The 21,804-nt window shown below is 31.6% G+C and overlaps 1 protein-coding gene across 1 annotated transcript in view; it reads right to left on the reverse strand.

The window, feature by feature from the left end:
- Nucleotides 1–1,029: 1,029 nt before the first annotated feature.
- LOC125066514 (proteoglycan 4-like) overlaps nucleotides 1,030–21,804 on the reverse strand; it is a 37,608-nt gene continuing 16,833 nt past the window's right edge. Inside the window, exons 2-4 of the mRNA XM_047674613.1 lie at nucleotides 4,472–4,582; nucleotides 2,854–3,036; nucleotides 1,030–2,535 (exon numbers count right to left, since the gene is read on the reverse strand). Of these exons, the coding sequence (XP_047530569.1) occupies nucleotides 1,318–2,535; nucleotides 2,854–3,036; nucleotides 4,472–4,582 (1,512 nt within the window). The 3' untranslated portion in view covers nucleotides 1,030–1,317. The remainder of the gene's footprint in view (nucleotides 2,536–2,853; nucleotides 3,037–4,471; nucleotides 4,583–21,804) is intronic.

A 21,804-nucleotide genomic window follows, 5' to 3' on the forward strand; every position in this document is an offset into this window, starting at 1 on the left:
AAACTAAAACTGACATTTTTAAAAATCGGTTGTTTTTTTACCAGATGCAGAAAATACAAATATTTATTTTTAAATATTACTTATTAATATCGTGCCTCAAAAAAACTCTAATCAATCAATATAATCTTTTTCAAAAATATAAAAATCAGATAAGAATAACGTACGTTCGGTGCGGCCGAATGAGGCCAACCTCATATCTTCAGAGATACGGCCAAATAGTTCCAATAGAACATAGAAAAGTAACAACAATTTTGTGCGATACGTACTATTTGCATGTCAATTTTAATAATCTCAGAGGGCTTTTCCTATTTTTTTTTATTCTTAAGTTTCGCAAATCTCTTTAGAAGTAGCCTATCTCATCGTTTATTGGTTTTTAAAGTATTCTTCCCACTGAAATTCCGGCATTTCTGGTAAATTTGACTTAAAAGTCAACTCGACAAATAACTTACGTGTCTATCTATCGATTCACCTTATTTCTCATTCGATCCTTGAGAGAAACTTCGAAAGTAGCCCTTACCTTAATTCTCTAAGTGACTTCAAACATGAATATTTAACACTATAAGTAGCCATGCCTTGATTACGTATCGATATCATTACGATAAGAAAACACTCATTAAATAACAATAAAGTTGAATTTCATATTTTTACCAGTTACTTATCAAATCTACGACTCTAAAAGCTACTTCTACTTACGTCTTAAGTTTTTCCACATAAAGTGGAAAATGCTGCGTATATTTTGAACAATCTCACTCGATATAGTTAGTGGTATGTCATGGGATCTATGTTTTTTTGTTTAATATTTCTCTCATATTAATAATTTTCTCGATTGTACAAGCTATTATCTAACTTAACGTGGTAATTTTAGATCAGTTCCACCCAAAGTATTTATTTTTTTTGGATCAATGGTAAGTGGTCAGCCATACAGATGTACGTCCTCCTACATTAAATAATTAAATTAGAAAAGCATTGTCATAAAAATAAAACTAAAACAATTTTTTAATAAAATTATAATTTATTATAAAACAAAATATTACAAAAAGTTGGTATTTCGATTTTACAAAACGCTCAAACACAAAACATCGTGGACTTTCTCGTACAAAAGTGGTTTACAATTATATTTAAATCTTAAAACTAATTTTTATTTTAAGGTACTGAGACGCAGCATTATGTACACTCGCGGCCTGCCGCCTGTCCTTCGAACTAGATACCTCACCACACTGCACTATACGACTGATATTTAAGACTTGTACGTTATTTATGGCTATATGGACTCAGTCGATCGATAGATTTATCTAGCTCAGGTATTAAACTAAATATCTAGAGCTGAATGCCGTGACCTCTCAGAAAAGCGTCGATCTGTCCCGAAGAAGGGTTCTCTCCTCTCGGTACGTAGTAGTATTGTGGCGATTGGGGAGCTCTCTGAGGAGCTTGGGATTGAGCGAGAGCTAATCTTTGTGCTTGAGCTCGCGCCGCCGCTCTGTCTCTCTGCAGTTGACTTTGCTGAATTTGCTGCTGTTGAGCGAACAGCTGCTGAGAGCTTTGGAACTGAGTCTCGGCCTGTTGTCTCTGGTAGATCTCCTGAGCGTTAGCCGGTTGGAGTTGCTGTCTGTATTGGACTGGACTGGCTTGACCTGCACTTGAGGGAATCTGAGGGGATGGAACAAAAGGTCTTTGCTGTTGTTGTTGAGCAACGTACGGTTGAAGACGTTGGTTTAGGTTCAGTTCTCCCTTAGTTTGAGGTAAAGCCTGGAAGAGCTGGGTATCGTAATGGCCGCTGGAAGGATCGTAGACTAACTCAGTCGAGTACAAAGGATTACCAGAAGGTGAAGGTGCTGCATGAGTAGTTTTAGTGGGTGCATTTAATGAGGTTGGAGTAGTAGATGGGCCTTGATTATCACGGTGGAATTTCGCGAATTCTGCAGCAAAATCGATTTGTCCCGGTCTTCCAGAATTTAGCACAGCTGTCGGAGTAGGAGCGGGTGAGTATTCGGGCTCAGGGCTGTACTGAATCTGGGGCTTTGGTGTCACTTGTACAACTTGATGTGGTCTAAAAGTGGTCGCTGGAGGTAGCGCTCTGGGAGTAGTAACAGGTACAGGTCGAGGTGTGATAGCAATTTGTTGAGCTTGGTAAGTCGGTCGTAACGCTGGTCTAGCGGGTTGTGGGCGTTGAACCACACGTTGTCTGATATGTTGAAGAGGTTCTTCTTCGGGTTCTTCATCAGCGTCCCTAAAGTCGTTTTGGAAGTAGGTGGTCGCTGGTCGTGCTGTTGTTGGCCTATAGGCTGGTCTGCTCGGATAATTTGGTTCTGGGTCATCTCTCTCCGCTGATTCTGGGGCTTGAGCTTCTTGCTCTTCATCGTCAGGTTTGTTCGGATCGCAAGGGTTTCCTGACACGTAAGTGAACTCTCTTTTATTGCCGTCGGGGTCAACGTAGCCGTATTTGCCGCGGACTACACAGTCGGTGCCTCTTGTTTCTTCCTTGAAGGATCCGTCTGCCGCCTCGTAACCAAATGTAAAGCTACCATCATCGTTCACCTAGAATTGGAAAGAAGTGTTTAATGAAAAATATTATAACATATATAATAACCATTGTCCTGGTTTTGAGTTACAAGAAGATATTATAAAAAGAATGAAAATCAAGTCTTTATCACGTTTTAAAACTAAACTAGTTTGTAATATATTGGTAAAACTTAGATACAATAAAAACTGGCGCCAATTATTAATGAGAATTGGTAGAATTCATTACTTTTACACTGATTTTGTCATTTTGAACCAAAACGCTTTGGTTACATTTTCGAGATATTTAGAGTGTTGTAAATGATAATTCGTAAATATGTAAGGTATAAAATATACCTTGTTATAGTTTCTGATAGTCTGCACAGGCGGCTGTTTTGGTCCTTCTTGCAGCTGAGAATGTTGCTGCTTCAATCTAGACGGAGCTGACGATCTGTGCACTGCTCTCGGTTCGTGTTCTTCATCAGCTCGGTCTTGGGCTTGGTATAGTCCATCGTATGCATCTTGCGATACTAAAACCACCTGTAAATTATAATTGTTTTAAATGTTTTTTTTTTTAAATCAACGTCATCAAATCTATGGCATAAATACTCATGCCCTATTACTGTATTGTTACGAGGAGAGTTTCAACGCGCATTGTTCAAAAAAATTGTGTAAAAATGTATCTTATGCATATGGAACAGAACAAATTTCACGTCTCGTTACTTCTAACAAGACTGACAGTAACGAAACGTAAGATTTTTAATATAATTAACTATGTCGATGTCATTAAGGTTATTTGTTGAGTTGCGCTCGACGTGTTTCTGGAAGGTTTCCTATTTTCGTTCAAATTAATCGAGTTAAGCCGGGTAATCTTTCCAAAACATGTCAAACTAGTAAACTTGACTATGTATTTTAATTTGTGAAGTATTTGTAAAGCTTACTGCTTTCCGATGTTTCTCAGTAGAATCTACAACCGTAAGCCGTAGTATCTTTATATTCAGTTTGGTTTTTCAACAAAGATAGAGTTCATAAAGTACATTTTGATTTTGAAACAGTCAGTGGGGACCACGAGATTTATTTTATTAGACTTAAATAAAAAGAGATCTTGTTCATAGCTAAATGCTTTTGTTAGCGTTTAATATTACACCATTGTAATTAGAATCTTTATAATATAGTTTTTATTACGTTTTTAAAATAAACTATTTTCTGTTAACTGAATATTAATCGATAAGAGAAGCGTGAAATTGTTAACATAATTGGTAATGACATTCTGACATTCTCTTTCGATTATGTTTTTATATATAACCTATTTATAGAAGTTAAATAACCAGAGCCGAGATGGCCCAGTGGTTAGTACGCGTGCATCTTAATTTATAAAGAAATTTTCATGTCCTTAATTTGTGTTTATAATTCATCTTGTGCTCGGTGGTGAAGGAAAACATCGTGAGGAATGTGTCTAATTTCAACAAAATTCTGCCACATGTATATTCCAACAACCCGCATTGGAGTAGCGTGATGGAATATGCTCCAAACCTTCTCCTCAAAGGGAGAAGAGACCTTAGCCCAGCAGTGGGAAATTTACAGGCTGCTAATGTTATATATGTGCGCGAACTCAGCAACCAATGTATATGTTATGTATATTGCTGATGTTTAGTAAAAATATAAAATATAAAACGCCAAAATGTATAAAAGTGGAATGTAGAAAAAAGCACAGGAAACTATGAGCCCGTAAATGTTGTAAAATTGAATAAAAAAAAATAATTAAATAGTATTATCAAAAAGTCCACTCAACATTAACTTTTTAACAGTACCTCGGTATTCCTATTTAATAATAGATAACAATTAACGAATATATTTTCTCTAAGCGTTCGTTCATATCTTTAAATGGTAAGCTTACTAGGATCATTGTAAATAATTACATACAAAATAATATTAGAATGTATAAAAACATAAGAAATAACAAAGTGAGACTTACTTGTTGACCCCTTTCTTGTGCCTGAGGCTCGTAATCGTAAGCGTCTACTTGCTGCTGGAGGCGTGGACGGTGCCTCGCAGCCATCCCTGTCGCCAGCACGAGACATAAAACCTGAAAGAGAGAGACAGATATTTTAAAATAGCTGGTACTTAAGAACATGTTGATCATCATCATATTCATGACGTTTAATTTAAGTGAATGCAGATGTTTTTATAGCTATTGCATCTCCAGCTTAAATTACTGTCCAAGCGGTAATTAAGGCTAGACGGTTTTCTCTTTTCCGCTCCTAAAAACTACATATACTGACCAGCCAAGATAGATTGCACGTATTATTATATAATTCATTCATTCATTAAAATTTTAAGTTCTTATTTATTAATGAACGTTCAAAAATATTTTTAACCATGAGGGACAGACACCCTACGATGTGGTAACAATTCACGACTTGCCACAAAACAAGTACAATAGTAAAAGGTTGAAGAAACCAAGTATCAATATGGTAGTATTGATTTCTGAAATACGTGTAACCCAAGTACCCGACCTAGATCTCTTGATACTTGATATAATCTCAAAACCTAAAACCTTCGTCATTTTATCTGCCCTCTAAAGGCTAATCCAGTAGCAACGTTAAGAATTCTATTTTACTTCGTCGTCGTTGTTGAATAAAAATTTGAGAGGTCGGTAACTTTATTTTCGCGAAGGTTACCAGAAATATTATGAATATAATTTTTTGTGACTAATTACGTCGCTTGTTCTAAAAGATTGTCAGCTTGCAACTACCACCAAGAAATATCGTCATTGGGGTAAGAAAAAATGACTGATGTAAATAAGATGGCGGCAAGTTTAGATAGTAGCACTCGCCATATACTACAATATCTTATTTAACTGTCTGTATCTTTAACTCAATGTCTTCAGAAATGTTTTATGAATATGTATATGCACATACTTAATTAATATTGTTTTGAAATAACGAAACAATAAAAAATAAGCGCTCGTCAATTGTATATTTAAATTAGTCTTGGGAATATTTCTCAATTCTCATTAGGAATAACTTTGCTGCAATTTATTGTTGAAACTTTGCAAAACCAAAATCTACAATTAGCGTCTAATTAGCATTCAAATTTTTATTTCAAATGACAAAGCAATGATTGCTAAAAAATAATTGAAGCTTAAACGAGAAACTGTCGAGCATTTTTAAAAAGTTTTATGTTGTTCCTAGACGATGACCATACTTTAAGTATTTTAATGATTCAATCTATGGTATTTTATTGTTTCCATAAGGCAAAACGCAGCCTTAACCATCTATGCGCCCCGGGCTGGACATATATTGGTCGTAGGTATTTATATTCAGGGTCGGACAGGGAAGACCAGAGACGTCCACTAGAAAACATAGACGACCTTTTTTGCGTTGTAGTTTGATCGAGGACCAACTCTAACGTTATGTATCATGAGACTAAAGACCTTGGCACACATCCGAATTTGACGCCCTGGGTGTGCAATTAGACTTTTAGAAGAGCTTGGATACGCTGTTTAACAAGATAGAATAACTATACTGCTACCTTAGTTTCGTAATGTGTGTGTACCAATCAGAACTTGAAAGAAAGTTCACTAGTTACTCTTTAGCTTAGATAGTTATTGAATATTAATTATTTTTTTACTTCAATATTGCATAATTATTAAACACATTAAGTTCATTCGTCGCTGTAGCGGCGACAGTGTTTTGTTTTAATTTATTAATTAAAGAAGTGATATGTTTATGGATAATAGAAAAACACGTTCAATTGCTTGTTAGTGCATTGCTAAGAATAATGGTTCCCATAGCAACCCGAATAACAATAAATACGAGTGTTAACCATAGCAACACGTACAACATATATCACAAGAAAAAAAAATAATTAAAAAAACATTTGTTTGTATCGTCGACAGTGTGATCTGGTAAAATTCTTGTTGAGCTATTTCGTTCAGGTCTAAATATTTTGTTATAATAATCAAACGTAATATATTAGTTTAATTATTTCGTAATTGTCAGTTTTATAACTAGAGTTACGCAATCCATTGCCTAATAAGGAAAATATTTATAAATATACGTAAGAACTGTAGTTTTCTTTGCATACTATATTATGAAACTGTTAAGATCCGAATTAGGTGAATGAATGTAATTGTGTTTTTAACATTACATGTAATTTCATTTAATAAAACATTGCATATAAGGTAAGACTTGTCTGCATCGTTGGTTTAGTGTTATAAGGTTATAAATGTAAAGGACCTGGGTGGCCAAAGTAATTACATTTTTTTAAAAATATTTTGACAATCCTTTTTTTTTTAGCATTAGCAACTTGTAATTTTTCCCACTGCTGGACTAAATGCCTCCTCTCCCTTTGAGGAGAAGGTTTAGAGCATATTCCACCACGCTGCTCCAATGCGGGTTGGCGGAATACACATGTGGCAGAATTTCGTTGAAATTAGACACATGCAGGTTTCCCCACGATGTTTTCCTTCACCGCCGAGCACGAGATGAATTATAAACACAAATTAAGCACATGATAATTCAGTGGTGCCTGCCTGGTTTTGAACCCGAAATCATCGGTTAAGATGCACGCGTTGTAACCACTGGGCCATCTCGGCTCTTGATATAATAAAAGTAAATACTATTTAATGTCAAAAAGTATCAGTAATCCTCGGGTGTAGACGCAGCGCTTGTGTTTGAAATTAGTCAAAATTCAAACGGTTTCGATGGTGTTAAAACTGCAGCTCTTAAAACTAGATTTAAAAATCGAAGAGATTTTTGACGCAAATCCTGCAGAACAACCATTGGAATCTTTTCATTGTGCTAAGTGTTTCATACACTAGATAATATACACTTATATTAATAATAAAGTTGGAGTCGCATAGTAAAAAAACAATTAACATTGATTAATTAATTCAGTTAGCGAGCTAATCTCATCTAAAAAACTCAAACGCGATTTTAGTGGACGTTATTTAAAATAAACCATAAGCGATTACTAACCTTATGTATTTGAAATAAAAAGTAAATCATATTTAATAAATGATACCATATTATATTAAAATTGAAATTGTTTGCTAAGTAAAAATTGTTGGCATACCGACCTAGTTAGTCTGTGACATAATAGGGCACCCATGCCTCGGGGAAAAGTGAGACAGAGCAAAAAAATATATTTTGCGTAACGTTTCAGGTATGCGGTGTAACTCACAAGTAGGCGTGGAACGATTAAAACACTTGTCTCGACTTGAAATGTTGCTTTTTATAGTGTTCGCATTTTAATCGTTCATTTTTAACGTGACCAAATTAGAGATTAGTTTATTACACCTGTTTCATAAATTATTGGTTATAATTTAAGCGATAATTTAGTGAATAATTTATATGCATATTCGTTTTAGTTCATGGTTTCATTTGTTTGGTATTAGTACTGCCTGTTCTATAAAGATAGTATGATATAGCATATCTTTATGTATTTGCATGCCTTTCACAGCTGTCTTTTAGTAAAGATTAAAATGAATCAATTTTAATGTATTAACGAGTACTGGTTATCATTGATATGTTTCAGGATCTCCTAAGCCATTTCAACGTCCAATCAAATATTTCCACAGGCAAATGTTTAATTTTAAACTTTTTCTAACATTTATTTTATGATTATACATATAAAGTTCGCTATCAAATGTTATCATAAACATTTGATAGCGAATGTTATATGTATGATATAATGTTATAACATATTAAATAATAATATTATTCTCATGTTATATGTTACTAGTTAACCTATTAAGAGGAAAGGTCATGTAGCAGTTATGTGTAAAGTTAATAACTGGACATGATGGGGGTTAAGTACGAATGATTTTATAAGATGTCATTTACTAAATTTTACTTACAATGAAATTGTTTTAACTAACCCTCTCTGTACTATATTGGGAAAAGATTAATTAATATAAAAAATCATAATACTTTTTCCGTAACTGTAGGTAAATTAAGAATTTGGCGTTACAGTTTTATTTTAGAAAAAAAATCGCATTTTTGATATTACAGATTAAATTTATCAGCAGGTTGAATTTCAATTAATTATATTCTGCGTGCTGTTTTTTTTATATAAATTAATAAGATTAGTTTTTACATATCCAAGTATAAATCGCAGAATGGTTTTATTTACAGTTATTAATTATATAAAAATATCAATTTAATTGGTAAACAATTCATTTCGCTCATATCTCAATTATAAGATTACGTCATAGTTTTGTTTCAAACAACCGGAACTGTCCCAATTTTCCCCGTGTTGATACTAACACGAGTGATACTCGAAGCAATGACGGTGAAAGCTGATAATGACTTTAAAATAATAGAGTCTACAAAATGATGATGAATGAAGGAGGTAAAGATACATATATTATTATAAAAATATATGCTATAAATTGTGTATTATTATTATTTTTTATTAAATATATCGTACATATAAATTACTTATACGTGATTTATAGAAAAAACGAAATAGTGTGACTCGAAAAATTAAAAAATCGTATTACTGTGGTACAAGAAAAATGATTAACTCTACTTTTAAAACGTATCAAAATAGGAAGATTTTACTATATTTATAGTTATAACATAACAATTTAATGTATATTATTCCGTCATGTTATATATTTAAAAATCATTTAGTGAGGAAGAACTGAGGAATCATTTAGCTAAATAATGTATTTCGCTAAATGATTCCTCAGTTCTTCTTTATAGTTTTTCACCACACTTAAATAAAAAAGAGTTAAATTACCGCGAGATTAAGTTTTCTTAGACTTTTGGACGTTAATTATTTCTTTAAAATTTGCAATAATCACAAAGTTTCATATGTGTGTAATTATTTACTGAAACGTGTTCTAAGAATTTGATTCTTATGTCCAAGGCAATAAGATCTAATGGCCTATATAAGCTTATTGTACAATAATAAGAGACAATAAGACGTGTAAAATTATTGTGAAAGTAATTTTATGTCGCATTGTTACGTGTTTTGAGATAAATTGTGAACTTTACACCAGTTATGACAATACGATTTTCACATTTTTATTACAATTTTTTCGTCTAAATTCACACATTATACATGTAATGTGTCAAAACTTATTTATATTATGTACATATTATGTAGAACATATTTACGAGCGACGCAATTCTGAGGCGAAAAATCATTAATTTGAACAATGCTTAACAAAAATAATATTATTGTAAAAAAAAAATATAACCTATGTTGCCAGTGTAAAAAAAACTATTTTTAATTAAAAAAAAAAAAAAAAAAACATACTTTCTTGCTTTATTGACTTTTAAAATGAAACCCAATTCCAGTTATAATATATACTTTTTGCTTTACTTTATAAAAATACCTATTAATGAGTTATTGTAAATTAAAAAAATATATAACAAACTCTTTTGCTTAATTAAGAAATATATTACGCAAGTGACTTTGAACTACCTAATATATCAATCAATTCGAATGAGAAAGCGATAAATAACTTTAATTATATCGATCACCACTAATCACTAATTATTAACAATTTAATGTCAATAATTTCTATGCAAATAAATATATTATATCGATAATGATGAAATTAAATTTGATAATCTATTAAGTATATTCTAGTATTTCGTAAAACTGGATCGATCAATGTAATAAACTTACACATATAGTAGTTATAGGCAATTAATGGAAATTACTCAAAATTATTGATTTCAAAATATCACACTTAGTAGTCGATTTGTAAATATTTCATAATACATTGTCAGACTGTGATTTCGGATTATGTGAAATGGGGTACAAGAACTAAATCAGAATACAAATTTACTTAAATCATTTTCAACAGACGACGTCGTACGCTTGAATTTTGGAGACGCCGCGCCGTTTCATATTAAAAGTTTTTATTTTCATTATTATTTTAAATTTCTTAATTTGATTTATTTAATTATTTTAGTATAGATTTTAAGTTAAATATCGTCGTTTTTTTTTCTGTCTACACGTGTCATATCGCTGTTATTATAAGTGCATAACCGCATTAGGTTATGGACTTATACAATAAACTGGTGATTCTCTGACATTTGTCCTTTGAAAGTTTAAAACTGAATTAACGTTAAACAATAACCCACCATTTTTAGGAAAAATTAGCGCTAACATCGTAATGTGCTGTATAAAGAACCATGCAATTGTTGCCTAACTTAGCGAAAGTTTCTCGTGTTTGCAATATAAATAGTTCTATGAGTAGCGAACGTAAATAAAAAAAAGAAATTAATATCATCAGAACTCTAGCTTTATTGTAACAAGAAAACAAAATCATATTCGTTTTTTACTGTCGTTTTAATATAAAAAAAAGAGTTTTGAATTTGTTTTATTTTTATTAAACTAATTAGTTTTATAAAACTGCTCATACTTTTGGCGATGCTGTTTAATTAGGTATCAATCTCGTGATTTCTTAATGCCGGGCTGAAGCTTCATTTCATTTGTTCGTTTTAGGAACTAGTTCCACCACGTTTGTCAATTTATTTACACATGCAAAATATATTCATCCAACTAATACAGATTTTATCACGATGTTCTCTTTACCGTCAAAATAAAAATTCCGTATTGATTGCCCGGTTTTGAATCCGCAATCTCCATTTAAGACCCACATTTTCCAACCACTGGGCACCTTGGCGTTGTCATGTGAACAACTGACAAACTCTCACTTCGTTACATAATAAACTATGAAGTTGTTGAAGTTGTTAAAGAACTGTTATCTCTTTGCACTAGTTTTCAATAAAGATCGTTGACCACTCGATTCCAAGAGTTAAAGTTCTACGAATAACGAGAAAGGTATTCGTCCTTAGCTCCGATTCAATAATGTCGCCTGACGACATTTCGCAGACCGTTTCAGTCCCACACGATAGTAACCTTAAGCTCCTTCTCCATTGCACGAGATTCATATTTAACGCTAATATACGTATTATAATAATATTAAAACCCTTGATATATAAACATCCAAAAATAAATAAATGTTAGTATTAAAGAGACTATTTACTTGATCTCTACTCGAGTTATTAGATTCAAAATTATGTTGAAAATTCCAGTTCGATCAATAGTATGTCTATGTTCATTTTCAAAATTAGCTTTAACATAAGTAAGTAATAAGTAAAGTTCACACCAACAAATAATTAATAAGTAATTGTAGGTAAACTATAAAATATAATTCTATATAAATATGTAATTTATAGGCTATACATAAATGTTAAATAAATGCTTTATAAAATATTAAACTGGAGTGATAGTACCGTTTTATACTTCAAATAGTAGTAGTGAATTAATAACTATTGTTGTTAAGGTGAAACGTGTACCGAAATTACACTGGCTCACTGACCTTTTATTAACATTAATATCAACCAGTTAAATTGAAGCTAATTTTAAAGTTACATATAATAACATTTAAAAAAAAGTATTTTTTTTTAAGTAATTGTTAAGATGTCTTATTTGTTTTCTCCATTTAAATATTGATGTATATAATAATACTTAATTGTTTTTTTTATATTCTATAATGGGAATTTGAAATATAATAATCGTTCGCATCGCTTCGCTTTCCACGACGTGTGGATATGTGAGAACACACTGTTTGGTATCACGAAAAATACATTCTTAACTTTGCCGTTTCATAGATGCAAGTAATTTGTAAAAAATACATCGGTAAAGAAGGCAAAATTATTCGATAAAAGATTATATTGATGATAAAAAAGCGAAGGTTAATGCTTGTTGACTTCCAGGCAGGAGACATAACATACATATATAATTGTATTTAACTGACATGACTGTATTTTTAGATGTTGAAAAATAGTAACTACTGAGTTTCTTGCCGGTTCTTCTCGGTAGAATCTACATTCCAAGCCTGTGGTAGCTTTACTTTAAATAGTTTGTTAAATGACGATTCAAAAGTGCTTGTAAAATTCTACTTGAATAAAGTATATTTTGATTTGAATGCCCTAAAGAAATAAATTATGTTTTAAAACAAGTTTCAGGGTAAAGATTTATGTCCGTTTACCGATAAAATATCGATTATATTGTATTTGTGTGCCAATAATTCTAACTACATTTAAAAAAAACTAAAGTAATACAAATTAAATCTATTCGTATATGTGTGTCAAAAATTGATTAAAATAATTATATTTACATACCTGTTTTGATTACACGATCTATAAATATTATCAATATACGTAATGTTATAGGCTATGTCATAATATCAATAAATAATGTTACAATTAATATATAAAGCATGTCAAGATCATACAAGTGTTCGATACAATTATAAGAGCTTAGTGATACGTCACATCGGTGTCAAAGCTAACGTACAGCCTCGTCAATCTACATACGTGAGCTCTTATTCCGCATTCGTGCTTCGACATCGGAGGTGTACTTATTGGACTATCAATTCGAAACTTTACCTGTGATAATATTGAATTTAAATAAATCCAATGAATAATATATAAACAAAGAAACATATAACATAATCTTAATTATATACTTTGTATTGAGAAGAAAATAGACGAAAATCAGTTCTTACTCTCTTATATGGATCGTAAATTTAGTTAATTATTGGCAACTATATTTTGCATATTAGAAATGAAAATCAACGAATAGTAGTTACATAATTGTATCCAGAATAAGAACCTTGTTTATTAATTGAACCTTATTCATGTGTGCGTATAAAGTTTATGTGTGTGTTTGTGGCATTGATACAGCTGCAAGCCTGCGGTTGTTTGTGAAAAAGTTAGGAATGTTACGATGTACGCATGTCTTGAAACTCGTTACGTCTAAAAGAAGTCTTAGCGCTCTATAATTACGCTTTCGAAACTTCCTCTCGGATGCAACTATTTGAATAAATAAACGTCTATTTTGAATAAATCATTTCGAGAAACATCGTATCTAGAATTTGGGTTCACTTTATATATTTTGCATAAGTGTTTTTGATTGGTCGAGTGTAAATATGCGTATACGCTAACTAATAAAAGATAACTAAAATTAAATTGTTGAGTTGAGTCTTTTGAATCTAAAAATATATGAAATCTTACAAGATCTGCGATTATGACGGAAACATTCTTTGATTAGTTATCAATAGTAGGATCAATACATCGAACATATCTTCGATGTGTTTTTATTTCTAGACAGCATTACAAATCCATATTTTAGAATGGCAAATTAATGACAAAAAGTTTGTATTGAACTTTAAGACGACTTCTGAAAAACTTGTGAAAATGTTCGGTAAATTCCAAGTCTTGGAATTTACCGAACATTTTCACACAATGCTTGATTCGTTGAACAAAAATTTTCGCTCTATATACATATTTACATAATTTGAATGTTGCAAAATAATTTTATATCTAGCCAACAAAATTCTCTACTCTAAATACTGTTGTCTAGCCGCAGGCGACGTTACGTTCACAAATCGTGACCGCTTTAAAACAATTATATCTAAACATATTATGTAATACTTGAATAAACCATGTTCATTGAAAGCCATTCAAAGAAATGTTCTGAGCGAATCAGAGTCTAATATGTCATTTTTAATAGCTTTTATGACTCAGTAGGAACATTTCGTTAATAGATTATGAATGCTTTGTTGGTTTAGTTGCTTATATTGCTGCAGATACAGAAATCCTGAATTCGAATTCTGTATCAGTTAAAACTAACTAAAATCGGTATTTCTTGAATACTAAAGTAAGTGGTTTTTTCGAGAAAAACTTCGCAGTAAGTAGTTCTTACCGGAGTGTGGAGATTATTAGTTTAAACTCTCGTTCCCTTAAAAATCAAGTAGAACCCTTAACTGAAAGCTGTGTACCGTATAATTGTCCGCTGTTTTATCTTTTATTTTTTCATATATACACGTAGTGTCATTTTTATTTTCCATTGCATTTTTATGCATTATCTTTACAATCCGATGGAACATTAAGTGCGACATGAGTGATGAGTTCAGGCGCAGGACCAAGGGCTTTACATGTTTTCCCAACAATTATTATTATTATTATTATTACTTTCAACTTATTTAATCCCTGTTAAAGACTGTTACTGAGGATTTTTCGAAAGAAAAACCCAATGTGGCTTTATATTTAGCCACTACACCAACGAGGCATTCAATTGAATTTATTAGAATAAACTATATTCGTAAGAAAAACGCGAACTGTTTGAATATCACACAACTTTAAACACCTAAATACTAAGCGTCTTCAACTGTACGCAAACGGAAAAATGGAAACGTTAAACCTTTTATAAGTATTTCTGGTGATTGTCCTAAAGTTAACTAAAGTTAAATAAATAAAACCAAATTCCAATCTTTGTCTTTAATCAAAAAAAATTAAATAAGCTTAAAAATGGTTCGACGTCCAAAAATAGAACATGTTCCACTAATAACAATGTAGTAACAAGATAAAGTTCAACGATTTGCGATCTCTGTGATAAATGAGTCTGTGTATCCCGCGAAGATGTCGAGATTTTGCAAGTCCGAATGACGAAAGTTGTCGAGATTTTGCAAGTCGGAAGATCCGAGGATCGAAAGAAAAGCCGTCGTCTGAACGCAAATGACAAATAAATAACTATAATCAAATTACAATTTTGTATACAATTTCTTTCGCCACAAGCGTCGAAGGTTGACATTTGATCGGGTGATTGTAGACTTTTGCGAGATTAATGATCACCTAAGATTTCCTATCAACTTTGCCCAGGTTTATGCTTGAATTTAAAAAGATCGATCAGTTTCGATAAAATTGCTGAACGATATTCGTAAAATTAATATATCAAGCAATAAAATCGAACGAAAAATCTATAATAATATTATAAATGCAAGGAGCTCTGTCTGTTCCTCTTCCGCGGCCAAACCTCAGGCATTTTTATTTCCAACTGCAGACGACAAACCCTAGAATACGAGTAGAATATAATTTTAATATATATAATTGTTGAGCTATAAGATCCCCTCTTCTCGTAACGAGAAGGTCCGCCAATGCATGTTGGATGCTTGTTATCCGACAGAAGCAGGTCTCTTGTTATTGAACTTGCAATCTTTGGTCACATGTTCTACATACTTGATCGTTTCAATACATGCACAATTAGTATTGTTTTAAATATTTTCAGATATTCTATCGCCACACTTAGTATTTCGGTTTCGGTTTAATTGATTATTAGGGTAATTACAAACATAAGAAACATAACACCTTTGCACCCAATGTTAGTGACGCATTGACGACGTAAGGAATGGTTAATATTTCAAACAGCGCCATTGTGGGTAGTGGTGATCACCTACCATCAGGTCTTCTATTAGCCATTCTAAAATAACCCGCAATATAAGTCAAAACATTCAAAATATATTGAAAATGTTATTAATTTTAATGAAATCGATGTGAAAAGTTTAACATTTAATAAGGTGAAGCTTAATTAAAATGTATACTCCGTTATATTATGTAAAGAATATAAAATAAACGAGCCGTCTAATAGATTAACCCGAGGCTTCGCTAAGACTGGCGCTATTGCCTCTCAGCGAACCAAGTACCTACGCAGGTAATCATGAGAAATGTTATTATACGTTTATAAGTAACACGTTATTTTCAATACTATATATATACCCATAGCTAATAAAATGGAATGTTTTTCAAATGAAATTGTATTAATGTTTGTATAATAATTAACAAATTAAATTGTCCGTTTTACATACCACTAACGAATAGACAAAGAACTATTACTGCTGCCGTTTAACGGCCCATTTTATTGTCATAATTTGAGTGAACTGAGTATTTCGTGAGCAAAATTACTGAAACGTGAGTGATTATAACTAGTGGTCAGTACTTTAACAATCAGTGAGTACTTGATTTAATTTTCAATTCTTTGTTTTCGACAATACACTATCCTTAATAATTATACACCAGTTGAAAACTCCACTAGATACGTATAAATTAGTCATAATCATAATCTAGGTCATCATAGGTATACCGAAGACAAGTCAATGTAAGAAATATACCTTAAAAGGCAGGTGTTAGGAACGGTAGATCATATTTGTACCCATGACAATATGTATGTATAATTTCGTAATCATCGGTTAAGTAGTTAAGACGTCGTAGCATAAGAAACTAAATTTCGCATTTATAATATTAGTGAGTCAGCGTAACAGACTGTCACACAGAGTTACTTTTAATTTATAATATTAGTATAGATTAATTCTATGACATGACATTTGAAAAGCGCCTTCTTGAAAAAAAGAAATATTTTTACATTGATTAGATTTAATACTTTTGGTATATTTTGTCCGTGTACGCTCTGTTTTTTTATATTAGTTATTACTTTATTAAAACAGAAAAACAATATTCAATTTTTAGCCTGATGTGTATGTTGTTAGTTTAGCGTTGACATTGTTACAGGTTTGAGACCCGAGTACTGAGATTCAGTCGAGAAGGAAGCGTTCTGTCCGAAGGGTTTAAATATGTTGTATATATCGGTCTTATCCTTGCTAAAGTTGTTGTGTCCTATAATCTCATTCAAGACGTGTATACAACACAATTATAAATGCTAATGATACGTAAGTGATGAAGATATACATCAACATATGGAGACAAACAAACACACAAATATCCTTCTAAAAAGAGAAACGAGTTCATTCAATTTGGAAATAATTTCCTTAAGAATTTTAAATAATTCTAGATTATTCTTAACTTATCTATCTATCTTAAGCATTCATCTCGCAAACAGCCTAAGATTAAGCAACTCGCGTACAAATTCTTTCATACACATGTATATTGAAAGCCGATAATATCTGAAATCCAAAAACAATACTTTAGATAAAATCACAGATAATACTTATTACAACACGGCGGCTCTGTTTGGTCTTGAAACTATGCAACTTTGCGAATGGGTTATTATATTGATCGTGCGCGCAAATTCGTTCAAGTAGACTTAATGGTTTCGACTTTCAATAGCTTTAATTTCCAATTAAGTTATCATTAATAGAAATGTCATTGGCATAAATGATTAACCATATAAATATATTTTATAGGAACTTAAGATATAGCTTGGCAAATTGAAACAATTATAGCCTTTCCTTGTGTGTTGTATGCAAAGTAAACCACAGCGGTACGTAGACCACAAATCACTGTAAAATTAACGTAATAATAACGATATGTCGAGCTAATTGTACCGCTTTGAATGAGGAACAGGAACCCATTCAAACACACACACCAATATATTGTATGATTATAGCAAATTAGCGAAAGTTGAACAAATTATTTATAAAAAAAACGCACACTTCACGACGACGTACGATCTCTATTTCGAATCTCATTCAAAAAACATTCCTTCAACTCTACATAGAAAAGTTTAATATGCTTATAAAGATTTATTACGCATAAATAGACTCAGTGGAATCACTTTCGCTATGTCCGGACATTACGCATGCGCGGGGCGCCTTTAGAAAGCTATACTTAGTTTTCACTGACTCCGAACGAACTTATCACGTTAGACACGTGACTGTTTCTTATAATATAAAGTAGAAAATGAATAGAAAATTGATTGACTTACAAGATATTAATGTTATTTTTAACATAGCTTTGTTTATTCGTAGAGAAATGATAGTTATAATTGAGGAATTATAGGCCCTCTTCCTCGAATGCAAGTTACGATTTAATTTGAAAAAGGAATGTGTTAATGACTTACTCTCTAATTACTCGATCACATCGCTAAGATCAGGTTTAAAGGCTGTCGGCTTTCATCCCATTAATGGCACTACCTTGGCCATTTTTTTATCATATATTATTAACTATATACAATTTAATATATTTATGAACCGAATTTCTTTTTAATCTGTCGAGTTTATTGTACATGATTCAGTAACAAATCAGATAGAAAAATAATTTATTCAAGTAGGCTCTTGCAAAGACTTACGGCATCGATTCGGAAGTAGATTCAACCTAGAAGAACCGTTATAAAATTAAATAATTACTCTTTTCCATCATTTAAATTAGATATAATTGAGCATAATTAATTACGTTTCATTAACCTATCTAATTAAAAAAAATAACTATGCGTAAAAATCATCGAATAGAACCTATACGCTTCGTGATCTATATAATATTTTAATAAGTAGTTACGCATTATTAGAGGCAATTTTTTCATTTAGATTTCAATTAATATTATTAGTTCGCTTTAAGTATTTGCGGTATTTTGTTATAGAACCGTGTCCAAAGAAGATTGACTAAAAGAGATTGACTTGGCGGAGAGTGGAAATTAGTATTCTAGTTCGTCTTTTACTTCTCGTGTTTATACAATGTATATATAACATAGTTGGAATATACTGATAAATATGTATAGTAGACAAATTTATAAAAATATATTTTTGTTTATGTACTTTGTGTCTCTGAGTGACGTCCGTGAATCCCGCACCGTCAAGTTTCACGTGGTAATTCAGCAAAGCAACCCTTGATTGCCCAGCTTACAATTAATATTTCTATTCATTAGCAATAGAATTAAATTAATTGATATTATCATCCAGTAGATATAGTTTTTTTATTATTATCCATTAATTACTAATTTATTTACATTCATAGGTTGAAGATGTCAGTATTCTTAATAAACATTTTTGTCTGTCCATTCTAAGTTATATGTTAAGTATAACTTTTAAAAGCGATGTAAAATTATTCTTAAATAAAGGGAGAATGTTATTTAAGTATAATACACGCTATCAGAAGAAACCTATCGCATAACAATGTGTAATTCACTTCGTATCGAAACAGTTGATTTTTTATGTAATTTCTAGTAAGTTCAAGGCGTTGAGAAGATGCGCCGGACGAGGCTCTCACAGTCGCATCGCTAACTTGCAACATGGACGTCGTGTCGCAACCGTCGATACTAAAATAATAAGGACAATTATATTGTGGAATAACTGACTTTTTTTAAACATTGCGTATGTAAATGTAAGAGAGAATTGTATGATTTGGTAAACGCCGACAGATGTTTTGTCATCGAATGTTCTAGTCGGCTGCTAGTCGTGTGCTCGTTGAAATTGTTCACATGTTCATTTAAGCACATTTTCAAGAAATATATGATTTTTAAATTTTTCTTCTTATTGGCTTTAGTTATATTAAGTATCAATGTGAAGGATTATTACTTGCCAAAACAGTTTTCTAAATTCGATACATATTGTACTGTAAAAAAAACGCTAATTTAATTTAAGTTGATAAGCAAGTTGTCGCGTTGAGACAAAAAATAGTTAACATGACCTTTATCGTTTAAAAATATGAAAAACGAACGAATCGAAAATCAATCGTTTTAACGTTCGATCGAATTTTAAAAACACTTTTTTAAAGGTTTTATTGGAAATACAAAATTTACATATTGTAACGCAACATATTTATATCATATTGTGACAACCTTCTTTGTTAAAAACATCTAAGGGCGTCTCCAGTTCCGAGATTATAAAAAGAAACGGATTATATACTTATTTCCAAAATAGTTTTTATATATATAAGTTATAAGTTGACTTGTCATTGATACATAATTGATAAGAATGAATTAGACATCGAATGAAGAATGAACGTTTAAAACAACCTGATTGATTTAACCATTCGATCGTTAGCAACAATAATAGAAATACTAAACAAAAAACGTGATTGATAATCTCGTGTAATTTCTCAACGCCATTAAACGAGTTATATCAATCACTTGGATATGATACGAAATAAAGCAAAATTGACCTCGACCTTTGGGTATCATTAATCTGCGCCCGCGCCGCCGTCCGGCCGCTTTGCACTTTCACTGGACGCATAGCCTTGACAGTTCGACCACATTTATACTAAACTTTGTACACATACCGACAATATATATCGATGTTTCCTACTGTTGTAAATACTTAATCATACAAATTGATCTAGTGGCTAGATATAAGAACACATATCCCGAAATAATCATAATACAAAGTATGTCTGTCTGCTTGAGCTAAGTTAAAAATGATAATCTATCTATTATAAGCCAACCTTCGTAATGAATAAAATACCAACTTTTTTCATGTTACGGTGTCGAATTTAAGCGCCAAATACATTTACAATAAAACCAACAATTAAGTGTGTGATTAACTTAATATAACAAAGGCTTAAGAGACATATAGTAAAACTTGTAAGGGTGTATATTATTCGTTTTAACTCTGGTTCAAACTCAGTTTTGTGATTGAATAAAATAAAAAATCTTATGCTTAATTATATATTTATTTATTCATAGAAAGCAAACTATTCTTTCTTTATATTAACTGTTTATTTATTTATATGCAATATATTATTTAAAAAACTCTTTAACAGACTCTCGTCGAGACTGCGTGCGTGTTAAAAGATGAGTCTTAAATATTTTTAAAGGTCGACTTACTGAAATGCACATTTCACTTCATTAATTATGCAAATCGCCGCTCTACATTCGCGACGCCGCCCTTCCTTTTATTTTACTCGATGACCTTGACAGTTGGAATTATTCCACTGTATAAAAAAAATATTCAAGCGTATTGTTAAATGAGATATTTTTATAATAAATTTAGTCATTCATATTGCACGATTTTCAATTCTATCTATATTTAATCTTAGATTTTTTATCGTAAAGGTCGTGAACAAGTATTAATACTTTATTGGTATATTATCAGGAGTTTGCATTTACTTTCAACGTTAAAAATAAAGTAAAATGTATGTTTAACAATAATAATATACGCATTATATATTTATTAGTTATATAAAAATATAATATAATATATTTAACTTGCAATGTACAATGAGTGATGATGTTACGCTTTACGACACAAGCGTGAAAAATGATGTTCGAACAAAAGACTGCAACGCGCTACCTACTCACGACCAACATAAGCATTCATTAAATTCAACAAACAAACATTTAAAACATTATTATTAATTATACCTTCTGAATACTTTCTGAATATTCTGATTCTTGCATTGCCAATACGATGCCAAATATGGAATACTAGCTGCCCGTCTCGACTTTGTGTGGGTAAAATTCATACAAAGTTACCCCTCCTATCCAAGCTCCTATCTATAGCATGGTTAAAGTCATAAAATTAATTAATGGTCCAAATTCTAGCTATATAGACTCAGTGGTTTTGGCGATGCAGGCTTGGCCGTAGTGTAATTGATAGGTGGGCGGTGATATCCGGCCACTTGGCTCTAATGCTATCATTATTACACTAGATATAGGTACCTTGATATTTGCGTGTTAATTTATTGTATCGTCAATTGTTATTACGTACATTAAGTCACGTTAATTATGTAAGTAAAATATTACGATTATCGCGTGCACACGATTACA

The sequence above is a fragment of the Vanessa atalanta genome, chromosome 9 (genome assembly GCF_905147765.1).
Source record: "Vanessa atalanta chromosome 9, ilVanAtal1.2, whole genome shotgun sequence".
NCBI lineage: Eukaryota > Metazoa > Arthropoda > Insecta > Lepidoptera > Nymphalidae > Vanessa > Vanessa atalanta.